Source organism: Exophiala oligosperma, assembly GCF_000835515.1.
Source record: "Exophiala oligosperma strain CBS 72588 unplaced genomic scaffold supercont1.3, whole genome shotgun sequence".
Taxonomy (NCBI): domain Eukaryota; kingdom Fungi; phylum Ascomycota; class Eurotiomycetes; order Chaetothyriales; family Herpotrichiellaceae; genus Exophiala; species Exophiala oligosperma.
Window position 1 is genome coordinate 1,897,866 of NW_015622820.1, and position 25,307 is coordinate 1,923,172.

General features: G+C 49.9%; 8 protein-coding genes across 10 annotated transcripts; 3 read left to right on the forward strand and 5 right to left on the reverse strand.

Annotated features, from left to right (window-relative positions):
• Positions 1 to 1,258: 1,258 nt before the first annotated feature.
• PV06_03478 (uncharacterized protein) lies at positions 1,259 to 2,803 on the reverse strand (the record flags this gene model as incomplete). Its single annotated transcript, XM_016404268.1, has 6 exons — positions 1,259 to 1,437; positions 1,537 to 1,632; positions 1,713 to 1,893; positions 1,979 to 2,056; positions 2,165 to 2,222; positions 2,382 to 2,803. 6 exons carry the CDS (start codon positions 2,801 to 2,803, stop codon positions 1,259 to 1,261), a joined length of 1,014 nt encoding a protein of 337 aa, XP_016265273.1.
• A 1,255-nt stretch (positions 2,804 to 4,058) lies between these two features.
• Positions 4,059 to 6,699, reverse strand: PV06_03479. 3 transcript variants are annotated; one of them, XM_016404269.1, is made up of 3 exons: positions 6,263 to 6,699; positions 4,844 to 6,117; positions 4,059 to 4,791 (listed from the first exon to the last, which is right to left on the reverse strand). In XM_016404269.1, the coding sequence occupies exons 1-3, from the start codon at positions 6,435 to 6,437 to the stop codon at positions 4,537 to 4,539; spliced, it is 1,704 nt and encodes a 567-aa protein (XP_016265274.1). In that variant the 5' UTR covers positions 6,438 to 6,699; the 3' UTR covers positions 4,059 to 4,536. The 3 variants fall into 3 exon arrangements, with proteins under 3 accessions (XP_016265274.1, XP_016265276.1, XP_016265275.1); XM_016404271.1 differs by having other exon boundaries at positions 4,844 to 6,173; XM_016404270.1 differs by having other exon boundaries at positions 4,844 to 6,699.
• A 201-nt stretch (positions 6,700 to 6,900) lies between these two features.
• PV06_03480 (uncharacterized protein) lies at positions 6,901 to 8,755 on the reverse strand. Its single transcript, XM_016404272.1, has 2 exons — positions 8,200 to 8,755; positions 6,901 to 8,145 (listed from the first exon to the last, which is right to left on the reverse strand). Exons 1-2 carry the CDS (start codon positions 8,665 to 8,667, stop codon positions 7,174 to 7,176), a joined length of 1,440 nt encoding a protein of 479 aa, XP_016265277.1. The 5' UTR covers positions 8,668 to 8,755; the 3' UTR covers positions 6,901 to 7,173.
• Positions 8,756 to 8,963: 208 nt separating this feature from the next.
• On the reverse strand, positions 8,964 to 10,706 carry PV06_03481 (uncharacterized protein; the record flags this gene model as incomplete). Its single annotated transcript, XM_016404273.1, has 4 exons — positions 8,964 to 9,818; positions 9,864 to 9,927; positions 9,974 to 10,054; positions 10,201 to 10,706. 4 exons carry the CDS (start codon positions 10,704 to 10,706, stop codon positions 8,964 to 8,966), a joined length of 1,506 nt encoding a protein of 501 aa, XP_016265278.1.
• Positions 10,707 to 14,232: 3,526 nt separating this feature from the next.
• Positions 14,233 to 16,543, forward strand: PV06_03482 (uncharacterized protein; the record flags this gene model as incomplete). Its single annotated transcript, XM_016404274.1, has 6 exons — positions 14,233 to 14,515; positions 14,582 to 14,727; positions 14,786 to 15,143; positions 15,221 to 15,603; positions 15,691 to 15,921; positions 16,031 to 16,543. 6 exons carry the CDS (start codon positions 14,233 to 14,235, stop codon positions 16,541 to 16,543), a joined length of 1,914 nt encoding a protein of 637 aa, XP_016265279.1.
• A 355-nt stretch (positions 16,544 to 16,898) lies between these two features.
• PV06_03483 (cyclin-dependent kinase 1) lies at positions 16,899 to 18,592 on the reverse strand. The gene is made up of 4 exons (XM_016404275.1): positions 18,325 to 18,592; positions 17,744 to 18,255; positions 17,527 to 17,690; positions 16,899 to 17,475 (listed from the first exon to the last, which is right to left on the reverse strand). The coding sequence occupies exons 1-4, from the start codon at positions 18,359 to 18,361 to the stop codon at positions 17,202 to 17,204; spliced, it is 987 nt and encodes a 328-aa protein (XP_016265280.1). The 5' UTR covers positions 18,362 to 18,592; the 3' UTR covers positions 16,899 to 17,201.
• Positions 18,593 to 18,799: 207 nt separating this feature from the next.
• On the forward strand, positions 18,800 to 20,567 carry PV06_03484 (tyrosine-tRNA ligase). The gene has a single exon (XM_016404276.1). It carries the CDS (start codon positions 18,962 to 18,964, stop codon positions 20,204 to 20,206), a length of 1,245 nt encoding a protein of 414 aa, XP_016265281.1. The 5' UTR covers positions 18,800 to 18,961; the 3' UTR covers positions 20,207 to 20,567.
• Positions 20,568 to 21,280: 713 nt separating this feature from the next.
• Positions 21,281 to 24,999, forward strand: PV06_03485 (uncharacterized protein). Its single transcript, XM_016404277.1, has 4 exons — positions 21,281 to 23,483; positions 23,537 to 23,719; positions 23,771 to 24,572; positions 24,628 to 24,999. Exons 1-4 carry the CDS (start codon positions 22,813 to 22,815, stop codon positions 24,787 to 24,789), a joined length of 1,818 nt encoding a protein of 605 aa, XP_016265282.1. The 5' UTR covers positions 21,281 to 22,812; the 3' UTR covers positions 24,790 to 24,999.
• The last annotated feature ends 308 nt before the right edge of the window (positions 25,000 to 25,307 follow it).

The following is a 25,307-nucleotide window of genomic DNA, read 5'->3' on the forward strand; positions in this document are numbered from 1 at the left end:
GACCGGGAACTGCCAATCCTCGACATAGTGCACAGACACGGACGCCGCCGTGTGAGGGGTTGAGGTGGCCGCAGAACCAGCAGCGGTAGCCGCCGGGGTCGTTGTTGTTGTTGCTGCTGCTGCTGCTGGAGACCTGCGCCAGAAGAGCCAATGGTGCCGAAAGTGTCGTGGAGGGAGGGAGAGCCATCTTTTTTGACACGTTCTGGATCAAAGTTGGAATGACCCTGGAAACGGAGTGTGGAGGGGACATTTTTTCAAAAGCCATGGCTCGTGAGTCATGATACGAAAAGATTCCCGTGCCTTGGTGGTCATCCTTTTCTGTTTAAATAGAGTGCCTTTTAGATACCTTGAACAAACAGGAGCTTCAGAACCCATTTTTTGTTGAATGTCTTACACTGGTCTACAACTCAGATGTTTGAGGTCTCTTGTTACCTTGACTCAAACCCCAATCACGACAAAGAGAAGTGAGGACGGATGTGCCAGGAGGGAAAAAAAAAACCAAAACCAAACACAAAAAAATAAAGCAAAGACAAAAGGTTTTTCCATCTTTGAGGTTCCCATTCCCAATCTCCACATACAAAACACATCGAAAAAGGGCAGTGAGTTCTTTGATCGAAAGAAAGAGAGGAGGAGGACCAGGATATTGGCAAAGGACAGACAACCGGCCCGAAATAACGGCGAGGGGGCCATAGAATAGTAGCAGTAGAGTAGTCCCAGAGTTCTTCCTTGTGAGGGTGGTTTTCCCGATCTATGGAGGGAGCTTTCTCCCTCTCGTTCCTCCAGCCAAAGGATGCTTGCTTTAAACTCGCCACTCCTCTTTTTTCCCCCATCTCGTTGAAGGGCATCCGGGGGCGACACATACTGTACAGTATGTAAGCTCTGTTGAGATCCTCCCTCCTTTATTCACGCGGTCAAGGTGTTTTGCTTCTTCACACAGACAAAAAGCAAAAAGAAAACCACACCAAGGGTAAAGGAGGACTTGTACACCTTAAAACCCCATCATGATGGTAGGGGAAAAGGAGCATTACCATCTCTAAGTAGCCAAGGTACTAAATGGTTGGATGGCTGTAGTCACCTACCTTGTTACTCAACTAGACAAGTGAGAAACGGAAACACTCGCTCACCGTAGAGCTCAAACGACAGGCAAGGCTGAATGTCACTCGTGGCGAAGAGGTGAAATTTATTCTTTGTTTCCCGTCTCGACACTCATCCTCCTCCTCCTCCTCCTAATTTGTAACTTGTAACCCAAAAGAGAGGGTTACACTCGTTTCGAAATCCAATCAATAATATTATCCTCGTATTCTGCCGTCTTGGACAATTGTGGAATGAATGAAAATCCATGCGGAACGCCAGGGTACAATTCAACAGTCGTGTCAACGCCGGCATCTTTCAAAGCTTCACCATAGGCCAGGCCATCGTCTCGAAGAGTATCCATCCCTGTGGAATGGGACTTGTGTGTTAATACAAAACTCCTATGCTCAAGTGTCTTTTTGTCTTTTTTGTCGATGCTGAATTCGCGCGTAAAGTGGGACTTACCAGCGACCTGTATCAATGCCGGCGGGAGACCCTTGAATGAGTCCGCAAGTAACGGACTATGCCTGACATCTCTCGTCACATTGGGAAGATATTGATCTGATTTTTTTTTGGCCCATCAGTCTCAGGTCCCGAAACACCCTTTTCAAGGTTAAATCACAGGGCGACAACAAACATACCCCAGTACCAGATCAACTTGGGATAGTCGACGATCGGAGCGTGAAAATTTTCTTTCCAGCTAGTGTGGTTGTACTTTTCTTTCGGGAAGAGGTCGGGATGGCAAGTTGCAGGGATATTTAGGACCTGACCGATGATACCCTTGAACCCTTCGTCTCGTGCACGTTGTGCCATGATGGCAGCCTGTGACGAATATGAGCCCTAAGATTAGCATCCGTCGCTTTCCGATAATCATAGGAAACACGGCTGGACCGGTTGTGACACTTACCAAGTTCCCACCGGCAGAGCTTCCACCAAGAATTATACGATTCGGGTCGATCTTGAGCTTTTCAGCATTCTTTTGACACTATTATGGAAAACAGAAATGGTCAAGTCAGCCATTCACAATCAGTCCCGAGTGTCTCTTTGGAAATGAAGTTCCTCTGGTGTTTCCTGATCTCCTGGGCAAACATACCCAAACAAGAACATCCCATGAATCATTGACCGCATAGGGGAATCGAAATTCGGGTGCCCTAAAAATAAAACAAGTTAGCTATCGGGATCTCGTGGGCAGTCAAGGTGATAAGCCGTACACACACACACACACACACACACACACACACAATTATGATACGCGAGAGAGAAAGAAAAGGTGGGAGAGGAAGGGAAAACAGAAGAAAAAACAACCATACATTCGGTAATCCACGCTGATCACTCTCATTTGGTTCCTCACACAGACGTTTCTGTTCACACCTTCCTCGACACTGTGGGAACCGATGGTCCAACCACCTCCGTGCACGACGTACATCAAAGGGAGGATCTTGTCGTCGGCGTCCTTGGGGGAGTAGATTTGGATTTCAAGGAGGGTGCCGTCAGAGACCGGTGCGCGATCGAGACGGACGTCGATCTGATCCAAACCAGGCACCTCGGGACGCAGCGCCCCCGGGGCGGACAACCATGCCGCTTTGTACTCGGCCATGTCCAAAGCCCAAAACTTGTCGAACATGGTGTAGCAATCCGCCATCATGGGAACGAATTCGGGGTCGGCATTCAATCCTTCCGGGGTAGGTGGTTTGGCCTCTGCCGGGGCTGGGATTGAAGGTATTTGAACCATCATAAATTAATCGCGAGGTGCTGTTATCGTCTTGGGGTTTGGTGTGCCTGCTTTTGTCTCTGTAGTCAAATTGTTGTCATGGAGAGTTACTTGGGGATGACCCATGTTCTTTATATGTCCCTCTCGTTGGCCGGCTACCACGGGTCTCGTACGTATCTCATTCAGGTCCTCGGTTTACCTTGGCCATGACATGATATGACACCTTACCAAAAGTAGTACCTACCTACTTGCCTTCTTTCTAGTCTGATCATGTCGTACGTGACGGTTTCAGTCTTTCTGTCCGTGTCCGTGTTTTCGTGTCCGTCGCTTTCGCCTGTCCTCTCCGTTCGTCGCCCGCCTTGTGATGCACTGTGCTGTGTAGTCCTCAAGGCACTCGCAAAGAATAGACTCCAGAGGGTCTCCTTTGGTCTCATGAGTGCTATCACAGTCTGTGACGGGCCAATCGAGATTCGGTAAAGGTGATCCACATCCGATCAACGGTAGGTACCCAGTTTAAACATAAGCCATGGTCTCCATAGATCCCAGTAATTGCATAAGCCAACCACAAAACTACCACTTGTCTAAGAGAACAGTAATCAGACCGAACCCATTTCGAGAAATCTTTCCGCTTGAGATTAACGTGCGAATAGATATATGGAGTATTAAGTAGAGAGTTCAAACCGTGAAGGTCCCATGATTCGGCCGAATTTTGTCGTTTGCCAGGCTGTTCGTCCGAAGTGGGGAAGCCCGGAATGTCACCATCAACTCGTCCAACACCCCAAAACACTCAGTATCAAAAGGCATCTCATCCATCGTCGTTAGAGAGAACAGCGACAGTATTGTCCGAAGATGTCAAAATAAGGAAATATAACCGCACCTACAAGGCTCATCCAGAGACTTCGCTCAAGTAAGCTTTTGCGGAGAGTTTTTCTCATCCCCCAAGATCCGGATCGAAAGCATCGGTCCATCATTGTTCCGCGACCTCTTCATCCCTGTATTGTCGGGCTAGATACTTGACTCGGTACTCGTACAATAAAGACAACATTGTCTTGGTCAACTCCGAGACAAAAGACCGGAGACTACCCAACGCCAACTCCATCCGTACCAAGTGTTCCAAGTTTAGCTAAATCTCTTTCCCGAAAGGGGTTCACAGCCTTGTCTTTCCCAAAGTAGGTACCCCGTGTCCCTTGTAAGTGGCATGGCCTCAAAACTCATGAATCCAGTCACAAGGTTATACAACACACACCACGATTACCTACGACTTGCTCAAGAAGCACAAAATGAGAGATATAAAATTGATACAATCTGCTTTTTGTTCCCATATAGCCGCAAAATATGGCAGGGCAGGAAGAAATATAAACAACGGTCGATGCCATAATACTCGCATGTATATCAACGTCGACCATGGTCGAGTGAAATAATCTTCCTCAAACACTATCAACTGTCCTTTGCACACTTCAAGATTCCTCGTCATCTCCATGTTGAGTCTTCAAGCCTCTCAAGATTACCGAATCTTGCCTTTAAATCCATGCCTGGAATTGCCACATGAAATATCACACAAGCCCTGGGTCCTATAGACATTTCTGTTCAGTAAATCAAGCTGAATCGAGAGAACCCTCGAGGTTCTATATCGATATCTTTGTTTAGTTCAATTCAACCCGACTCCTTCTTCTTCTTCGGCGTCGGACTCGATGGGATCACTGCAAGGCAGTCAAACTTGACGTCAACACAAGAACTCGCACACGGGCGTATGCTTATCTATATTTGTCCATAAACTCATGGTGAAACTTTGTCCACCGAGTAATCCAGTCCGTACCGGGAGCCAAGAAGGTGGTCCGGAAGTGGAGGGTGCCAGGCTTCTGACCGAAACCAGATCCTGGAACGACACAAATACCGGTAGCGTCGAGTAAACGCAAACAATAAAAGTCGTCGGGGTTCTTGCCCGCGTCTTTCGCTGCTTGAATGGCCTTTTCAGGAAGCCGGACCGTTGGGAATAGGTACATGGAGCCCTAGACATGTTAGTTTGAATTGTAATACACCTTTCAAAAAAAGACAACATACCTGGGGTTCACCAACTTCGACGCCCTCCATCCTCTCAAAGGCATCATACAAGGCGGTGGCCCTTTGTTGCAAACCATGCTTGATGGCATGATATTCTTCATGATATTGGTGGAAGCTGGGATCACCCTTCTTTGGTGGGTTTACCACCAAATCGAGCAGACACTGTCCAATGACTGGAGGGCAAAGCATGATACTGATCAACTTGTAGATCTGGGCTTGTACTTCTTGGTCCCAACCAACAAGCTCGAAATAACCAGCACGATGTCCACATTCACCAACCATACCTTTCGAGACAGAGTTCAAGGAAGCAAGCTCGACATGGTCATAAAGTCCTGGCTCCTTTTGCTGCAAGATCCTCAGGGCACGCTTGAAAGAGTGAAACTTTCCAATGAAAACATTCGTTTGGTAAACCTCATCTGCAAAGATGACCAGATTTTTCTCCGCGGCAAATTTGATGACATCCTCAACATCCCATTCAGACAACGAAGCACCAGTTGGATTGCCTGGGTTGATGACCACGATGGCACGAACATCTGTGCCCTCGGCAACGGCCTTTTCGTAAGATTCCCTGATGACAGCCATGTTCGTGTCCCAACCATGCTGCTCATCCAGATAGTATGGGACAGCACGGGCATCATGTAGAGCCAGAGTGGCAGTGTACAAGGGATACTGTGGAATGGGGATCATGACACCGGTGGAGGGACTGGCACAGAGGACCGTCAACAACGAGTGTACTCCGGAAGAGGCACCAGCGGTCAGGTAGATGTCGTTCTTCTCGGCTGGAAAGCCATCGCGTTGCTCAATGAAATTCGCGACCGATTGTCTTATACCAGGAGCACCCATGGACTGCGAATATGCACCGACCGAACCAACCTCCTTCAACAGCCACCGGGCACGGTTGATAGCATCTTGCTTGTATCCGAAATGTGTCTTGAGAGCCTCTTCATTCTCCAGGAGCTTGGGGTGCTCGACCAGAGCAAGGACCTCTCTGAAGAATGTAATGGGTTGCTGATCGAGCTGTTGAGGGTTCCCGATGTTGGCAGAGATGACAGAGTCGAATGGGAGAGGTTCCTCGGGAGGAGTAGGCGGGTCGGTGTATCTTAGCTTGTGTCTGTACTCTTCTGACTTGATAGCAAGTTCTCCTCGCACGGCATACTGTGCCGCCTTCACATGAGGGTTGATGTTGTCTATGTTCAGACTGCGTCGGCTAGGTGTGGACGACATGGTACGGCGAGATGGAGGAAACGTTCGGTATCCAAGGTATGAAGGAGAAGCTGTGCACCGTGGTATCAGCGTTGGGTTCGAACTCACAGTCGTCGTGTTGAAACTGCTTTATGTCATGCGGAGCAAAAGCAAAGATACGAATGAGTCACAAGGTATGAGCAGACCACCATGTACAAGGGTATTTGCTTTTCTTACCAGAGGAAAGACGGCCACGTCGCGAGGACGAAGATGGGCCGGGTATGGAAGAAGAGGACGAGGAAGAAGTCGAGAGTGTCCTGCACGCCCTGGCGAGTTCTGAAGAAAATCCTTGGGCACGCATGAGGAGGACGGAAGGGCTCGTGATACTTGTATGTAGTGTCAGTGGGTTCATTTTTCTGGAGAGAATGGCTCTGCTGGTGTCTTGTGGGGAGAGTCGGAGGGCGGGAACGAGGATGGAGAGAAGCACGAAGGGCGTTATCGGAAAACTGCCCTGGGCCTGTGTCTGTGTCTGTGTTAGTGTGTCAGTGTCTGGTCATCTGCGGTTGTGCCTTTTCTTCCAAAGCACGCGACCCATATCAGAGGATTTATTGACGCATCAAAAGAAAATAAGATGCTACAGATGCAAGGTCGATGATGAAGACATTTTGCAATGATGGTGATTAATGCACCTTTCAAGAAAAACAAACAACACTCCCCCTCTTCCCCCTGGTCGATTTCCTTACCTGGACTCTAGGCGTATCTTATCGTCAAGTGTGGGGGTTGGACAAGCCTCAACAGCCGAGCAATTCATTGGATTCCAGGCATCGGTACTCGCTCTTCATGCCTGCAAGATGACGAGATTGATTAGGCACAAGACGCAGAACAAAATGTAAGATACAGCATAATTGCCCCGATCACCTCGAGCAATACTTTGCGGCTGGTATTATTTCCTATGCTCGTAGGTACAACAGCGAGCAAAGTATCTTGGTACCTGGTCTCTACCGAGTGGTACCTAAGACACCTCTGGTTCTCGCCAAATCACCATATGATACAGCCATAGTCCTTGTAGCCTAAACGCCTTGCGCTGCTCATGCTTCTTCTATGTATTTTGTATCAAATAGCATGTGCCTTTTAGTTCCTGTCACGGACTAGGCCCTTTCACTCCCACGTAACCTCACAGCCTGGCCATACTTTTGAAGTTTTGTGATTAAAGCATCACCTTGCTTCACAACATCCGCATATTGCTTATTCTTATCATCCGGCCGAGTAGTCTCAATGGTACCCTGCACCCTGTCAATGGTACAACTGACTCGACCAGCGGCGATGAACTTGGCCAAATCTCGGTCTAAGAAATCGACGCTGACACCAAACGCCTGCGCCATGGTGGTCAGGCCGACCACTCGGTAGGACTGGAGCAGTTGCTGGTAACCTCGGAGACGCATTTCGCGCACGAACCATGCCCGATGCTCGTACAGGTATCGGTCTTGGGTCAGGAAATTCTCCTCGACCGTAGCTAGAGAAAGGAAGAAAGACCGATAATCGCCACCGTACAGACTGTTTACCAGGCGTGCCAAAGACGAAACATCCACAGGAGATTCGGTCTGCTGCTCAACTGCCGAACTGGACCCCAGTGCTGCCACATTGACAATTCCAGCTGCCCGTTCTGCTGTAGAAGCAGAGACATCCTTCATTTCTTCATCCGGTTTCTCGTCGCCTGAACCTAGTATGGCCTTGATTTCGGGTGCATCAACCACCTTGGCCTTGAAATCCACGCGCTTCAGCGACAATGCACCAGCCAGCACAGCGTAGACCACGAGGGAGGAATAGCTACAGAGTTCGTAGCTAGTAAAGGTGGAAAGACTGTCGAGGAGAAGAGGAGCCGCAAGGTTGTAGGACCGGACGGTCAGGAGATGCAGACCCTTGTAGGCCTTCAATCGGTTTCTTCGATCCCAGTCACCACCACTTTCGACCAGGATGCTGGCACGGTCGACCTGCTTCTTGACAAAGGCTTTGTCGTTGAAGAAAAGACCTATTCGAATCATGGCAAGGACAATATCGATCTTGGTTCCGAGGGGGCCGGTCTTGTCGAACACCGTCTCATAAGCGGTGATAGCTTTGTCCTGTATCATGTTAGACCGTTTATCCTAGACCTCAAATCCATTTCGGGGATATACCTTGTCACCAACTCGAGCCCAAAACTCAGCTCGCTTGCTTCTTGCTGCCTGCACCTCTGTCTCGCCAGCCTTCTCTTCAGCCTCCTCCTCTTCCTTCTGGAACCCTTCCAGCTCCCTCTCGTTATCAGCTTTCAACTCTTCGTAGAGTGCCTCGTCCCATGGTAATATGCCCGACGGTACAGGTCTCTTAGATGGCAGTAGATTGCTTGACACTAACGAGGCTCTCCGACTTGGAGCTTTCTGAGGCGGAATTGCTGTCTGAGCCGAGCCCTCTCCGACGGTATTCAGCACTCCTTCCGCAGGATGGGCCAGATGCCGGTATAGAGGCGCCATCTTGTGCTCTTTGATTGCATTTTGAAGGTAAGGTAATGACGTTGGCTGAGCCGATTGGGGAGTGTTTGCAAGGGTGAAGATGTGTTGGGCGAGGGTAAGATCAGGATATTTCGCAAATTGAGGATCGGAACCCATCTTGAGAACTTTTGAAGACAAGAACTAGAGATTGGAATGGAGAGAAGCAAGGTAGGCAGGAAATGAGTGTTGTAGACTTGTTTGTCCGCGAGTTCAAGAATCCGCAGCGCAATGGAGAACGCGCAACAACGAGCCAGCCTGCGCCAAGCTCATACCGGCATTACATAAGCCAGCCCTGAATGGCTTCACGGCCGCTTCGATGCCTTTTCGAATCCGTACATATCTGCTATCTATTTCGTGTAGAGCTAGAGACGTGCAATAAGTTGCATCAAGTGCATATTTTTCCAATCTACCTATCATGGAGTTGGATCATAGCTTCCTTGTCCTGTACAGACACCATCGACAGTCTGCACGCTGACATTCTTCGCTACCACACCATCTGCTGCAAACCGCAACATTTGGCCGCTTGTGTAATCTGACCATCCCATACCCTTCGGCCCTGCTACCGGATCTTTCATGAACGCAAGGACCAAGTCTTGTAGCTTTTGGCTCACACGACCTTCAAACCCAGGGCCGGCACCGCGGAAGTCGTTGTATGTCCCAAAAAGCATCGGAAGGTCGGTGTCATGGTAAGCGCCCATCCATGGTCGCGGCGAGATGTTGGAGAAGTTGCCAGCATATTGATATCGGTATGTCAGCAGCTTGTTCTGCGTTCTGTATTCGGACGTGTTGTGGGAAGGGCAGATGAATCCACCGATGGTTGTCTGTAAAGCAAGAGTCTCATTTGGTCCTGCGGTAACATTGGTGTAAGGTGTCAAGCCTTCACCTTCGTCCGCTGCGTTTCCCACAATTGCCGGAACATTGGCCACCAGACCTTGCTTATACCGTTGTGTGTAGTTCGAGAAGATGACCTTTGCATCTGCGACAGGGCCAAAATCAAGAGCTGGCATGGTTCCGTTATCGCCGCGACGTCCAACGAAATTGACGATCTTTTCAACAGGCACATCACGCATACATTGGATTTCTGCAGACGCGTTGAGACCTCCACAGCCGAGGTGAGATGCCACAAACGTGAAGTTTGAGTGCTTGGAGTCAGTAGAAGTACCTTGCAATAACGCAGTGCCTGACTCCATGAAGAGCCCTTTTGCTATCGGGTCATCGTGGAAGGCAAAGTTGTGGAAATCGACCGACATAGCACCTGCAGATTGACCCTTGCTTTGTGTCAGTAGGAATCGACGTCGGGAGCAATATCTTACCCAAAGCGTGATCTTAGATGGATCACCCCCAAAAGCCTCGATATTATCACGAACCCACTCAAGGCTGGTGGCGTCAGTTACTGTCGAAACAGCGGGAGGAAATGTCTTACGCCATGCGCTGGTCAAGTATTCCAAGGTTCTGAGACTCAAGACCTCCAGCATTCGGGAACCCCATTATGCCGACGCGATAGCTACAGATGGTAAGCCCCGACATGAACAGGCTACAGATCGTGGATACGCACTTGATGGTCACAACAATATGAGCTTGCGTTCTCTGCACCCAATGGTGTGGGAGCTGATACTGGATATTGATTCCGCCATTGTTAAAACCTCCTACTCTCCAGTCAGCAGAGATTTGACAGAGGGATCTTCGAACCACTTGCCTCCCGTCATGAACATGATGACCGGCAAATTGGAACCATTTCCCGTCGGTGCCCAGATAGCCAGGGACAAACAATCTTCGGCCGTTGTTGGCGGCATTGCCCCAGCATTTGGTGGATATGGCCCAGCTGGAATGACGAACTGTGGGACTATCTCGTTCCACACAGACGGAACCGCTGAGAGATACTGGGGACAGGATGGAGGGAACGAAGTAGCATCAACGAGTCTCGAAGAGTTGGATGTGACTTTCACCGGTGGGAGCCATCGACGTTGCCCGGTGGGAGGAAGCGCAAATGGCACATTGAGGAATTGACGGACGTTGGGGGTGGTGCCGTTGATCAGACCGACATATGTGCCGGTCTCTGTGGTCACAGTGAGGCCACCTGAAGTGCCCTGTGCCTGGACAGCTATGATGGCAGCACTGAGAGCGAGGAGACATAGACGGCGCAGAACGTGAGACATTATGGCCATTGTTCTATGTTTAAGAGGTAAATATCGAGGATGAACGGAGCAACGGCAGATCTCCTGTTCGTGTTATGGGACATGAAGGTAGACCGAAATTCCCACATACATACCGACCTGTAGATCATGACACCTCAGTATACCCATCATGCTCCTCCTCGCTTTTTGATGCCCGATCGTGTATTCTTCATCCCCACATTGGCTGGAGCGAGGTTACTCCCGTCGGGATGATGGCTGTGGACTGTACCCCGGAGCCGGCCATCACGAAGCTAGGTACCTACCTATCTAGGTATAAAGAAGGCTTGTTTCCATGTAATGAGGTGACCATCCCTGGACAATAAGAGGGGGGGATTCCTCCGATATCCCGTACAGCGGTTCATTGTCCTCACTGATGAAAGCTTTGAAGTTAGTGCTTTGCCCGGCTGCCATCTTATGCCGGTTTAACCGATTTAGCCTGGTGGCAGACTCGTTTCTCCCACTCGTGCCTTGAACTCTAAGTAACTCACCCCCTCAAAAGCGATGAGCAAGTCACGCGGATGAAGGCGGCCCGGCAAGTGACAGGCATGATCTCTTTTCGCATACCAAACCGTTCAAACATGGGAACTGCTCGTCCCACATGCAGTATGGAAGTGACGGCGTGATCCGCCGAGTATACAGAAATATCACCGCACGACACGATCGGGGTTCATGCCCCTGATTTACATCTGGCGGAGTTCGGCAAAAGAAGTCTCAATATTGAGAGGTTTAGGAGCGGAGAGGCAAGTCTATGGACCAAGGTAAGTCACTTTGACTTGGTGTCAATTTCCCTGATGACATGGAGTTGACAGAATTAAGGATTCAAATAAAAAAACCCCAAGAAAAAAAACTCGCATTTGTCACTTATAGTCACTGAAAATCCTCCTGAGATGGAGTATCACCGACCCGAGGGAGAAATCGATGCCTTTACGACAGAGGCTCCTGGCCCCTACTCTCGCCGGACCATGACTCGCCCTGGATGCATCAAGTGCCAAGTCGCACTGTAGAGCACCAACTCTGCGACTACAAAGCCCCAAAACCACCCTTCGGTCGTCCAGAGTCGTGAATTTGGCTTCGCGTAGATTTGGACCGTGCGGAAGACATTCGTCAGGACGATCAGACCGAGCAGGAAGAAGACCAAGCCAACTACTTTGACCATAGCATGAGTTGGGCTAAATGTTTGGTGATCCAACCGACGGCGTCGGATCCACATCCTTATAAGCCAGACCTTAAGAGTTATGATCAGAAGTATGTTGAGAGATAGCTGAAGAAAGAGGGATGCTTTGATGAGGCGTAGCCCGGCAGTAAGCTCGGCTGCCGAGCGACCGTCGGGGGAGAAGTAAGTGGCGCAGCCCTGCGCGGTGCAAGTGATGATGGCAGAAGTGAAGATGGAAATAAGTATGAGATACAGCTGCGGGTGGATTCGAGGGACGAGCGTTGGTGAGGGGTGGGATGTTTTACAGTCGAAGTGAAGAATGAACTAAATGCTTTGTCAGAGGGGAAGAGAGAGGGAAATGGATTGCTCACTGCATAGAGTGGAATGACGAAGATGTAACTGTTTGAATCGTCTTCAGTTGATTCCGGGCTGGAACACGACAATTACACTTACGTCGCAGTATAAAAGAGTCCCTCGACAGCGCTGACTTGGTCAGAACCATTGCATGCCGAAATTTCACGACAGATGAACCCGCCAACCATCAGGGCGGCTGCAAAAGGCAAAAATAGGGTGTAACTCCATGACTTGTACTTGCTGTACATATCACACAGCGTTAGTTAGTTCTGGAAGAGCTAGGTGTTGGTGCGCGGTCGACTGTCAGACTTGCCTGCTTTGATGGACGTGCAAGATGGAGGACAGGAAAAAGAGAACAGCCAGGGCGGATGAGGCGCCTTTTGCCACGTGGTGGAGGTATGGATTGGTGTTGACTGAGGAAGCGTTAACCTAGATCATGGCGATTATATTGGTAAAAGATGAAGGAAATCCATACCTTGCACGGACATTTTGAGCGGTGGGGAATTTGGCAATCGAGCTGTTGTTGAATGCAAAGACGTTGTGTTCTCCAGCTATACATGCTCTTCTGGGTAACTCGACATGAGCGGCTGATTCTCATGAGAGCCTACCTAGCTATATAGAAGTTGTTTGACATGCATGCCCAAGGCAGATTGTTAGCTGAAGTCGCTAGTAGACGAAAAAGCGCCTCGAAACGCCCTCTTGTGGTGTAGGTAAGGGCCAACGAAGAGGCTATCAACAAATGTTCAGAGGATGGTGTGAATTGCATTCACTCTCATTCGCGGATTGTGCGTGGCTTTCGTATCTGAATGCGAATACGGAGGACGTGTACGCCTTACCGTGAGCTGAGTATCTGCCTTGTGGAAGGCCAGAAATCTACGGGTAGCAAAGACAGATCTCTGTTGGGCATCATAAAGACACTGCAGGTCGCTGTGGCTTCTTTGACAAGCCGACTTCATCAACGCCCCGCAATATCATCGTTGGATGGGATGTTGGAAATCAAAAGACCACGAAAGCTGTCGGGCGTAGTAGATAAGATGGTCTCCAGTATGGAGTGGCTCTGGCGTACTCCGTACAACTTGTGCCGCCTAATTAATAAATTCCCCGGTGATTTCGGGGTGAGCAAGGGCGGCATCATCCTGTTTCCCGATCGGGGGTGAGGCGCGTGCCGTTAGTCCATAGTATTTCAATCATCTTGGCGGCGACGATCCTGGTAACATGCGATTTTCCGTCCACCAACCTCAAGACTCCTCAATGTAACGCAACGTCAATTACGTACCCATATCTGGTGCATATCAACGAATCGCTGTAGCCGAACTCGAGATACATGGCATGGAGCAATCTGTCGTGTTGCGACTGGGCGACAATAGTGAAAAACAATTGATAGGACATCCAACAATCAAGACAGAGGTAGGTATGTTCAAAGACCAGCACACCAACTATCGCACACGGATAGCTATGTTGTCTGCCTCAGGTAGGCAGACCAGCAGTACATGATTGGACATCTCCATACGAGGTAAGCTTGAATAGTGGGAGCGTATACGAAGAACACGTATTCTTCTGTCCACGCCCTTTTTTTTGTCAAGCTCAATGGCTTTTCGGCGCAAAAGTGCTTGGGCCTGATTTCCTCTTGTTTTGTGCAATCTTGGTTGTCCTCGCCTAGCCTGACCAAGACTTCTCGAACGCCGTTCCGCATCTGCCAAGTGCTTGGGGTGCATTCTTGCTGGAGCATCCACGACCTCTTTACGATAAGACACCAAAGACAACTACTCTTGCCAAGTGCTTGGGCTACATTACTGTTGCAATATCAAAAGCTCCCCGCGATAAGAGTCCAACGACACCTTCCCTTTGTAGGAGCTTCTCCGTGGTGGTCACGCGAGGCGGACCATTGTAATGGCGAACTACAGTGAGGTTATAAGAACTTGGGTTCTGTCGAGTTCCTCGGGATGGCAACTCATCTCAGATTGCAGCTCTAGGAGATCTGTCCCAGAGTGTGCCGCCACCATGAGCAACATTGCAAACCTCGAAGCCCCCATTATCGCCCAAGCAGCTGTGGCTGATGCTCCACTTGCTGGCACCGTGAATGAGAAAAAGCTTGGTCGTGGTTCGATCGAGGCCACTAGGGTGTCGACCCAGTCTCACTCTGCAGACTACTACGATGACGAGGTCACAGAGGAAGATCTCAGGACACTCCGTCGAGTATCAGGCAAGATTCCATGGACAGCCTTTACAGTTGCTTTCGTAGAACTGTGCGAACGGTTCTCCTACTATGGCACGACCATCGTCTGTAAGTGATCATCGCCGGATCGCGGTCTCGTATCAGGGAATGATTACTGAATTGTCGTTCTCATAGTTGTGAACTTCATCCAGCAGCCTCTCCCAGCGGGCTCGTCCACAGGCGCGGGCTTCTCGGGTCAGTCTGGCGCACTGGGTATGGGCCAGCGAGCCTCTACTGGTCTCAAGATGTTTAATGAATTCTGGGCATATGTGATGCCTTTGGTTCGTTTTGGCATCCCTAGTCACGGCACAGATCTGGAATACTGACTATCTTTCAAAGCTGGGTGGCTATCTAGCCGATGCGCACTGGGGTCGCTACAAGACCATCCACTTGGCCATTGTCTGCGCCATCGTGGGCCATGTTATTCTAACCGCCTCCGCCGCTCCCAGCGTCATCAAACACAACGGCTCTGCGCTCGCTGCTTTCATCATCGGCCTGATCATCCTTGGTATTGGAACCGGCGGCTTCAAGTCGAACATCGCACCACTGCTGGCCGAACAACAAACGGACAACAAAAAGAAGGTCAAAGTGCTGCCCTCGGGTGAGCGAGTCATCGTGGATCCCTCAGTCACAACATCCCGTATCTTCCTGTACTTTTACATGTGCATCAACATTGGCTCTCTGGTTGGCCAAATCGGTATGGCACAGCACACCCGCCTGCCCGCGCTCCGGGCTTCTCCGGTATATCTGAGATAGACTAACATCAATCATCAGGCATGGTATACTGTGAAAAATACGTCGGCTTCTGGCTATCGTTCATGCTCCCGACCGTCCTCTTCGTGTTCGCCCCGATCGTCCTGGCTGTGTGCAAGAAGCACTACGTCCTCCTCCCACCCACCGGCTCCGTCTTCGCCAAGTTCTTCCAGCTCTGGAAGTACGCAGCCAAGGGAACCTGGAGCATCAATCCCGTCCGCACGTACAAGAACTTGTCCTCGCCCGAGTTCTGGGACCGCGCCAAACCGTCCAACATCCCCGTCGACCAACGACCCAGCTGGATGACGTTTGACGATGCTTGGGTTGACGAAGTGCGCCGAGGACTGAAGGCATGCACGGTATTTTTATACCTTCCACTATACTGGTTGGCATATGGACAAATGGTCAGTTGGCACAATCGTACTCTTCCTCTCTGTGACAAACGAGAAGGCTGCATGCAGCTCGCTGACAAGAACGAACCGTGGTGGTAGACCGGAAACTTGACATCTCAAGCTGCCGTGATGGAACTCAACGGCGTCCCCAACGACATTATCCAGAACCTCAACCCGATCTCCATCGTCATCTTCGTGCCGTTGATGGATTTTGTCGTTTACCCTGCTCTCCGCAAGGCAAAGATCAATTTCACCCCGATCAAGAGAATCGCTTTGGGATTCGCACTCGCATCAGTCGCCATGATTGCGTCGTGCGTCATTCAAGTTTATGTGAGTTTGTATCCTCGGTTTTCTGGCCCCGCGCGAGACCTTTTCTACCTCTCGTACCGTCCATCCAGTATCCCACACATAACTTACGTCCCGTGTTCTTCCTTTGCAGATCTACCGCCTCTCCCCGTGCGGCACCCACGCCTCGGACCCTGACTGCCCCGGCCCGGCGCCCATCAACGTCTGGGTGCAGACCTTGCCCTACGTCTTCATCGGCTTCTCCGAGATCATGGCCAGCATCACGAGCCTCGAGTACGCCTTCACCAAGGCCCCAACCAACATGCGATCCTTCGTCATGGCCATCAACCTGCTCATGAACGCCTTCAGCTCCGCCATCGCCCAGGCCTTGGTGTCCCTGTCCGCCGACCCGCTGCTGGTGTGGAATTATGGGCTCGTCGCGGTCTTGGCCGCCGTCGGCGGTGTCTGTTTCTGGTTCAACTTCCGCAAGCTGGACCGAGAGGAGGACAGGTTGAACATGCTCGCCGTGAGCGAGTACCGGGGCAAGCAGCCGCGGAGGGGGGACAGTGTGAGCGTCGTGAGTCTGCGCAACGCCAATCCGGGTGTCGGTGGACGGTCGAGTGTGCACGAGGTCGATGAAAAGGGAAGAGAAGCAGCACAACTCTGACTTGCGAGGCGTCAAAAGTCACACAGCGCGCCTAGCTCCGTCCGGTAACCTAGGTCGTCATACTCCGTAGTGCCCTTACCTGATATACCTGTCTAGCTCAAAGCACTTCCGTACCTATGTGTGTATCACACACACACACACACACACATATATATATATATATGCCTAAACTGAGTGTTTTACTAGGGGTGACCATGGTACAACGCACGAAGCACTGTAACGAAGTTTCGTTTGACGAATAAACATACCAATTCTATCCTTCAATAGCAAGCAAGTCATGAACGTTTTTCGAGTCACAAACATTCAATTCCATGGCACAAGTCTAGTAACTTTGACGATTTTTTAATTCTCTATTGTTTGATAGAAGCTTTACAGGGTAAGAGGCCCAAACGAGTCTTATACATACAATTGCAAAAAGAAGAAAAGGCTTCGCCGGGTCAGCTCACCTCATCGCACTGGAAGCATGGCTTCCCACACAAAAGGAAAATGCCATGGTCATAACACCTTTTCACCTGTGTAAAGTCATTGCCCTTGCTGTAACCAAACTCAAGCAGACCGAAATGCATAGATTCTTCCTTCCCATGCACTTCTTCCCTTAACGCCACAAATGTCCTATCTCACGTTTGATTGTCATCTCTCATTGCTCATTTGCCATCCCTTAATGGAAGCCATTCAGTCGAGAGACACCGTTGGTACGTTGAGAGTAGGCAGCAGACCCAGCTGCGAAATATGGATGGTTGCAAGCTGCTTTGGCGGAAATTCGGTGGGCGGGGTCGTATTCGAGCATGGCATCTAGGAGCTCGAGACCTGCGGGTTCGAGGTTTGGCACGAGTTTGCTGGTGGCTTCTCGTCGCCATTTAGGAAACGAGGTCTTGAAGTCAGGGAACGACGTGACACCGGGCCAGGTGTTTTCGTCGGGGGTTCCAAGTAGCCTAGTTACAAAATCAGCATTGAGAGATGCAAACCAAAAGCGAAAATATTACTTGAAGATTTTGAAGATCTCGTCGATTTCAGAATCGCCTGGGAAGAGTGGCTTTCGAGTACACATCTCAGCGAAGATGGCGCCCACAGACCACATATCGACACCAGTAGAATACTGGCGACCACCCAAGAGGATTTCGGGAGCACGATACCAAAGGGTAACGACCTAGGTGAAGGTTGTCAGCATTGTCCTCGATAAGGGCTTGTCAAGCACATTACCTCATGAGTGTATGTTCTCAGGGGAACACCAAAAGCACGAGCCAGGCCAAAATCAGCCAACTTGAGATTGCCCTCACGATCAATCAACAAGTTTTGAGGCTTAAGATCTCGATGTAAGATACGATGGCTATGACAGTATCGTACTCCCTCGACGAGTTGTGCCATGAATTTCTTGACCATATCTTTCCCCAAACCCAATCTCTGCATGTCCATTGTTGACCCCTCCGGAAGGGCTTTGCCCCGGCCACCATCCGACACAGGCAATGCTTCCATATACTTCTTGAGATCGCAGTCGAGGAATTCGAAGACGAGGTAGAGTTTGTGACCATCCGCATGGACAATGTTGAAAAGACGCACAATGTTCGGGTCGTTCATCTCTTTGAGCAGGGAGATTTCACGGATGGCAGTGCTAGGTACACCCTCATCTTCTGCTTCCAGGCGGATTTTCTTGAGAGCGACGATGCGGCCGCCATTGGACAGATCACGGGCTTTGTAGACGACACCGTATGTTCCTGGTGTGACAGACGTGAGCATTGGTTCGATCAGATCGCGTGTGAGCGAGCAAAGTGGTAAATTTTTACCTTCACCAATTTTCTCTATCTTCTGGTAGTTTTCCATCGTGCGACAGAACTACTACTTCCTCATAAAAATATCCAAGTGTGTGACCGAGGAAGGCGGGACTGGGTTTGCGAGAAAGGGGTCGTGGGATGTCGAGGGGTCTCAGGTTGGGTGTGCAAGACTCGGAGGCAGTAAATATCGAAGACCTGTATGTTAGTATGCGCTGGTCATTGCACTTGAGAAAAGGACTGCAGTGCCACAGAAGAGTGCGAGATCAATGTGAAGACGCACTGTGTTGCTGCAAAAGGGTTGTTTACCTTTTCTATTTAGAGAGGCGTTCTTCACGCGTCTTTGTGATTGGCGGGGCGATTCTGTTCCTGAAGCCAAGCAACGCAGCCAACGAGCGCGGGGAACATTATTGATCTATTAGGGACTCTGAGTAATAATTAGGGGCGAGTACAGGGACCCTCCATTTTTTTGTAGAGCCTCAGGTGCCTCCATTGATTGACTCACAACAGGTGCACACCCTCTACACGATTCGCACACCCAGCAAAGCCTTCGCACCTGGGCTTCCAAGCCTCCTTAGAAGTGATCTGTCTTCTCAAAAAGACTCCTCCCTCTCCCACCACATCCCCTCCTCCTCAATCGAATTTGCCAATCATGGCGGGCAGAGAACTGTCGCCAGAAGAGAAACTCTCTCTGGTGACCGACCAGTTGGCGGAGGTACTACATCGAGATATTCTGGAAGATATCATCATCAAACAGCAAAGACCGCTTGTCCTCTACTGGGGATCAGCCACCACAGGCAGACCTCATTGTGGTTACTTTGTCCCCATGATGAAGATTGCGCACTTTCTGAGAGCAGGATGTCACGTCAAGATTCTTCTGGCCGATATACATGGTTTCCTCGACAACCTCAAAGCACCTATCGAGCTGGTCAAGTACCGCGCCGAGTACTACAAGTTCGTCATATCCTCCCTTCTCAAGGCCGTCGGAGTGAGTCTAGAAAAGCTAGAGTTTGTCCTTGGCTCATCCTACCAATTGGGCTCTGATTACACCATGGACATATTTCGACTGAGTAGTGTGGTCAGTGAGCATGATGCGAAGAGAGCGGGCGCTGAAGTCGTCAAACAGAGTGCGAATGCACCACTGTCAGGACTGATCTACCCTCTCATGCAGGCACTCGACGAAGAACATCTGAAAGTCGATGCTCAGTTTGGTGGAGTCGACCAGCGCAAGATCTTTGCTCTCGCTCAGGAAACATTACCGCGGATAGGGTACAAAGAACGGGCCCATCTCATGAATCCCATGGTGCCTGGTTTGACCGGAGGCAAGATGTCAGCATCTGACCCTGACTCCAAGATTGATGTTCTTGACGGCCCAGAACTCGTCAAGAAGAAGTTAAAGAAGGCTTTTGCGGCAGCTGGTGAAGTAGAAGGCAACGGTATCATCTCCTTCGTCGAATATGTATTGCTCCCATTCAGTGCCTTGCAAGACCCACATCACAAAGGTCGATTTGTATGTGAACGAAGAGAGGGAGAGGGGGAGCCACTTGTTTATCACGACATGGAGACATTGAGGGCGGACTACAAAGCCGATAAACTAACTCCTCAGTTACTCAAGGCTGGTGTAACTGCGGCCTTGAACGAGCTCCTGGCTCCGATTCAAGCTGATTATGAAGCGTCTGCAGAGTGGCAGGAAATTGAGAAGAAAGCTTATCCTCCGCCGGAACCTGTAAAGAAGAAGAAGCAACCCAAGAACAAAGGAACACGCTATCCCGGGGCAGGAAATGTCCAGGCCAACCCAGATGGCACGGTTGCTGGAGAAGGCAAGGAACAAGTTGAAGTCGGCAAGACCGCAGAAGATGCAATGTCGAAATTAGAGATCGATGGCCAGACTGCATGAAGATACTGACATCTGACACGAAGAAATTGGACATAACACCTGCAGACCAGACCATTCGCCTGAGACAGTCACATGTGATGAGAAACGTGCAGACAGTGCAGATGAAGAGGATGATACCAATGTATGTGAAGGAGATCAAACACTTCGAGATGGCTGAACGACCTATCACCTGAACATTGACGAAGTGTGCATAGCCATGAAGAGCCTGTGTGGAACATTGAAGTGATGATATCCAATCTCAACGACGGGACCCCTATCGGGCAAGCATATGATTTTTCGAAATCTCAGAGCAACTTAGACAGAGAATAGAATTGCTATGGCTCCCTCTACTCGTTGGCTGCATGCTCATCGTAGATGGAGCAAGGAGTGCTCGGTGAAGTGCTCGGTGAAATTCTCGGTGAAATTTTCGTCCCTTTGACGGAGAAATGTTGTTCCAGAATCGGCCACACATTTGAGGTTCTAGAAACAGCCTCATGGATTCCTCTATCTGTCAACTACTGCTTAACTAGAGACTTCCGTCCATTTTTACTCCATACTCGGTGCCCTTTGAACACTCGTTACAAGCTAACACTAAGGTTTCATTTCAGTCCTATCCGTCAATCCACAATTTTACTGGGGAAGGGTCACCACACTGAACGTGTTTTGTTCGAGTAATGAAAGCAGTACACACAGGACGCGCCTTCTCCATACGTTTTTGACGGAGAAGAGTTCTGTATCTTTTGCACAAAATCATGTATCGTCATCGGCTCGAGCTAGCCCAACCTCCCTAATGTCAAGGTACCGGAGCCGCATGCCTGGTGCGTCTGCTCCGATTGTTCCATGATGAGAAGACGAATGGCAGAGCCGAGGCTTAGCAAGCTCAATCGATAGCTTAGCGTAAGGGTTGCCTGCCATAAATCCCTGGACAACTCAATCAACTGTCTAGTCTATTTCCAGGAAAAAGCCTATGTCTTGTGAACCCGATTTCCAACACCAAAAGAGTGGTATGACAAAGTGTCGCAGAAACCCAAACTTCGATGGATGATACCAACATCTGAACTTAAGACCTTGAATAGTTTGCGGGCAGCACGGGCCGGGCAAAGTGCGCATCAACCAATTTGTCTTGATGCGCTGCGATGCTGTTCGTAGGTCATGCGACCGCCCAGCTTACCGAAGTGCGCCACACACGCAACACACCAAGTCAAGTTCACCTTGGCTCTCAAGACCCCGTTGCATAACCCATTGTGGATAGGGAGATCACCACTGAGAACTACGATTCACTATGAGGATAGACTGTCCAGCAAATGCAACTAACACCCAACGAAAGAGTAAGCTGCAGATACCGTACACCACAAAGTTATTGACGTTTGCTGCCATGAAAAAAACACCCAAAAGCTCACGGACAATGTCTCCCTCAGCGGCGTTATTCAAGGCTGGAGCACATGGCTTGTGTTGAAAAGGAACCTAAACCTAAAATGCGCCTCAGATTGATTATTCTTCACCGTGCATACGAATACTGAGGTAGGTACAATTTCTCCGCGCATACATTCATGGTGAGAGATTTCGCCAAACTTGATATTCAAATTCATGGGGCCAACACTTGGATCTCGAAGAGCAAGATCCGCTGCGATCTTAACGTGCAGCATCCTGGCAAAAGTGATGACGCTTGATCGACAAAGAGGGGGTGTACTCGTACAGAGAAAGATACGAGAAGCGTCTCGACGACAAGTCCAAAGACGTCCTGGAGGACAAATTTCAGCGCACGGCCAAACTACAAGCGGAGTAGTTCTAGGCCTGACAGCTCTCGCAAAGCTGGGGCCGAGTCGGGGGAGGCTACACTATGTGCGGGGTTTACAGCCTACGGAACTCCAGCGAAAAAGTTCGATCAGCAGCTTAGTGTCCAGGGTGGAAACATCTTGTCGCCAAACCTCGTTGCTTAAGTGGTGCCTCAAGCACTGTGACAACACCCAAGAGGGAAAGCTTCATGGTGACAAGCGAAAACTCCGACTTATCAAGCGACACCCCTGGTATCAAAGCTCTCTTTCCGGCTCTCACGACTGCTCCGGTTCTTTCACCGAGAATCTCGCCAGCCAACGACAGTCTTGCTTCGGCTGCTTTACCTTCTTTCCGGGTTGGGTGGCGCCAAACCAAGCTCCTTTGTCTTTTTCCCTTGTACAACATTTGACGACCATCAAGAGGGCCACTGTGCTCTAGTCTGGAGTAACCGAGCACCTCGTCGGTGGCTCAACGCAATACGACAGACTTCGACACTCTTGGCTACTGTGTGACTTTAGCTTCTGTCGTGATTGGAACTTATACTTCTGATCGCGCTAGTCAGGTTATACATCTTTGGGCGATTGGACAAGGCTGATTGGCCTCGCTGGCAGAACGGCATGACTTTCGTCGCTAGAATTACTCTGCGTCATGAGCTGTGTTCAAGCATACAGTGGGTTGCTAAGGGATAAGCAGTAGTTATATATTCATGCTCGTACCCCCTTACCCGAGCGTCTGCCCTGCATCTGTGTCCTCCTTCACCACACGACACAATCCACGCGGAGTCAAGCTTGTTTGTTGGTGGCTTGCGCCTTCACTAAGGTCTTCGACAATTACTGGTTCGATCAAGCACCATGAGTTACAGCCACGACGAAGAAAGCGGAGGCGGCCGCGCCGGCCGCCATATGAGCGTATCTCACTATGCAAACAATCTGGGAGCACCCACATATGACACTACGCGACGAAGGTCATCCATCGTCCCAGCTGCAGTTGCTGGGGCCACGCAGGGAGAGGCTGTCTTCAACCAGAAGGATGACACTCTTCGCAAGATGTCTGTCGCTGTCCCAAATCTGGCAGAGCTCACCGCTGATGCGAAGAATGCTGTTGAGTTCGAACACAAGATGGGCTTCCGCGAAGGCTGTAAACTCTATCCAAAAGCCATCATGTTCTCCTTCGCTCTTTCGCTTGCCGTTATCATGGAAGGCTACGATACCTATCTACTAGGCAATTTCTTCGGCAATCCTGCTTTCAACAAGAAATATGGCTCGTTCGCAGGCACCAAGGATGGAGCTCCGACATACCAGCTGTCTGCTACCTGGCAATCCGCTCTCTCGAATGGTACCGCCGCTGCTCAGATCATTGGTCTATTCCTGAACGGCATCATTTCTGAAAGAATTGGATACCGCTGGACCATGATTGGCGCCCTGATTTTCATCGCGGGCTGTATCTTCATTACCTTTTTTGCTGTGGACATCCACATGCTGCTTGCAGGCTACATTCTCTCTGGCCTCCCCTGGGGTGTTTTGTAAGTCGAAGCCCTTCTCCTTAATTTCATACTCGTTACTGACTCGAAAATAGCCAGACTCTTACCACCACATACGCGGCCGAAGTTACTCCAGTACCACTTCGACCCTATCTGACAACATACGTGAACCTTTGCTGGGTTATCGGTCAGCTCATCGCCGCTGGTATCCTGAAAGGATTTGTCGATAACACAACTGAATGGGCTTACCGTGTTCCATATGCCATACAATGGATCTGGTAGGGCACTCACAGAAAAATAGTTTGCTTCGTCACTAACATGCTCATCAGGCCACTTCCCATCGCGGCTGCTGCATTCTTTGCCCCCGAGTCACCATGGTGGTTGGTCCGCCACGGAAAGCTCGACGAAGCTCGTAGAGCTTTGTTGAAACTGACCTCCAAGAAGAATACCGGATTTAATGTGGAAGATACTCTAGCCATGATGATTCACACCAACGAGCTTGAAATTCAACAGACAGCCGGTACTACTTACCTTGATTGCTTCAAGGGCAACGATCTCCGCCGTACCGAGGTGACTTGTGTTACCTGGCTCATCCAACAAACATCCGGCTCCCCCATGATCGGCTGGGGCACATACTTCATGGAACAAGCTGGCCTTGATGCAACAGACGCTTATTCCCTCGGCGTTGGTCAAAGCGCGATGGGCTTCTGTGGCACAGTACTCTCCTGGTTCTTGATGCCACATTTTGGCCGTCGCACTTTATATATCTGGGGTCAGATTGGCATGTTCATCATTCTCATGATCATTGGTGGCCTAGGTGTGCCGTCTCTATCCACTTCGGTCGGCTGGGCGTCTGGTGCCTTGATTCTCATTCTGACCTTTGTCTACGACTTCACCGTGGGCCCTGTGTGTTACTCACTCGTGGCCGAGCTGCCGTCCACCCGACTTCGTATCAAGACCGTTGTCCTGTCGCGAAACGTCTACAATATCATGGGCATCATTGTGGGTACTCTTCAGCCCCGTATGATGAATCCGACCGAGTGGGCATGGCGCGGAAAGACTTGCTTCTTCTGGGGAGGTCTCAATGCATTAGGACTGGTCTGGACATATTTCCGCCTTCCAGAACCAAAGGTAAGTTCTCAAGTCAATTATACTGTACTGCATGTGCTGACTGGTGCCTCTGCAGGGCCTCACATATGCCGAACTCGATGTGTTGTTTGAAAACAAAGTGTCTGCACGCAAGTTCAGAAAAGTCAAGGTCGACCCCTTCCGCTCCGACAACCTCGTCATTGTTCCCGACGACGAGAACGGTATCTCTTCCGAAGTATTCGAGAAGAAGGGTTTCTGAATGTATCAATCCCTTGCAAAATGGCTTGTCCAGGTGATGTTGCACACAAATGTCTCGCTTTGTGTGGGTAAGAAACGTGAAACTGTTCTGTCGATGCAGAAAGACGATGCCTTCTTTTCGTGGTACTGAATTGGTGCTAGTGATATAACTGCAACCTTGCAAGAAAATATATATTTATATCTATCTACGTTGAATAAAATCATATGTGCCCTTTCCATCAAATTGAACCCTTTGCCAACGCACTGGATCATTATCTCTGACGATATTCGTATAGGACGCAAACTAATCTGCGACGGTGATTCGCCTTGAATTGAAATGCCGCTCTTAGCTGCGATTCGAGCCCTTACGTCGTGGCACGCACCGCACAATCAAAATTTCCAGACAGTTATTCAGTTGACTGGTTTCTTGTATTGATCCGTTTCAAGCTGCACTCTGTGCTGTCTAGTATGATTTGTTCAAAGTTCTTGGAGCCTAGGCAGAGGTGACAGATTCGACCAGGGGCTTAGTGAGTACAAAAG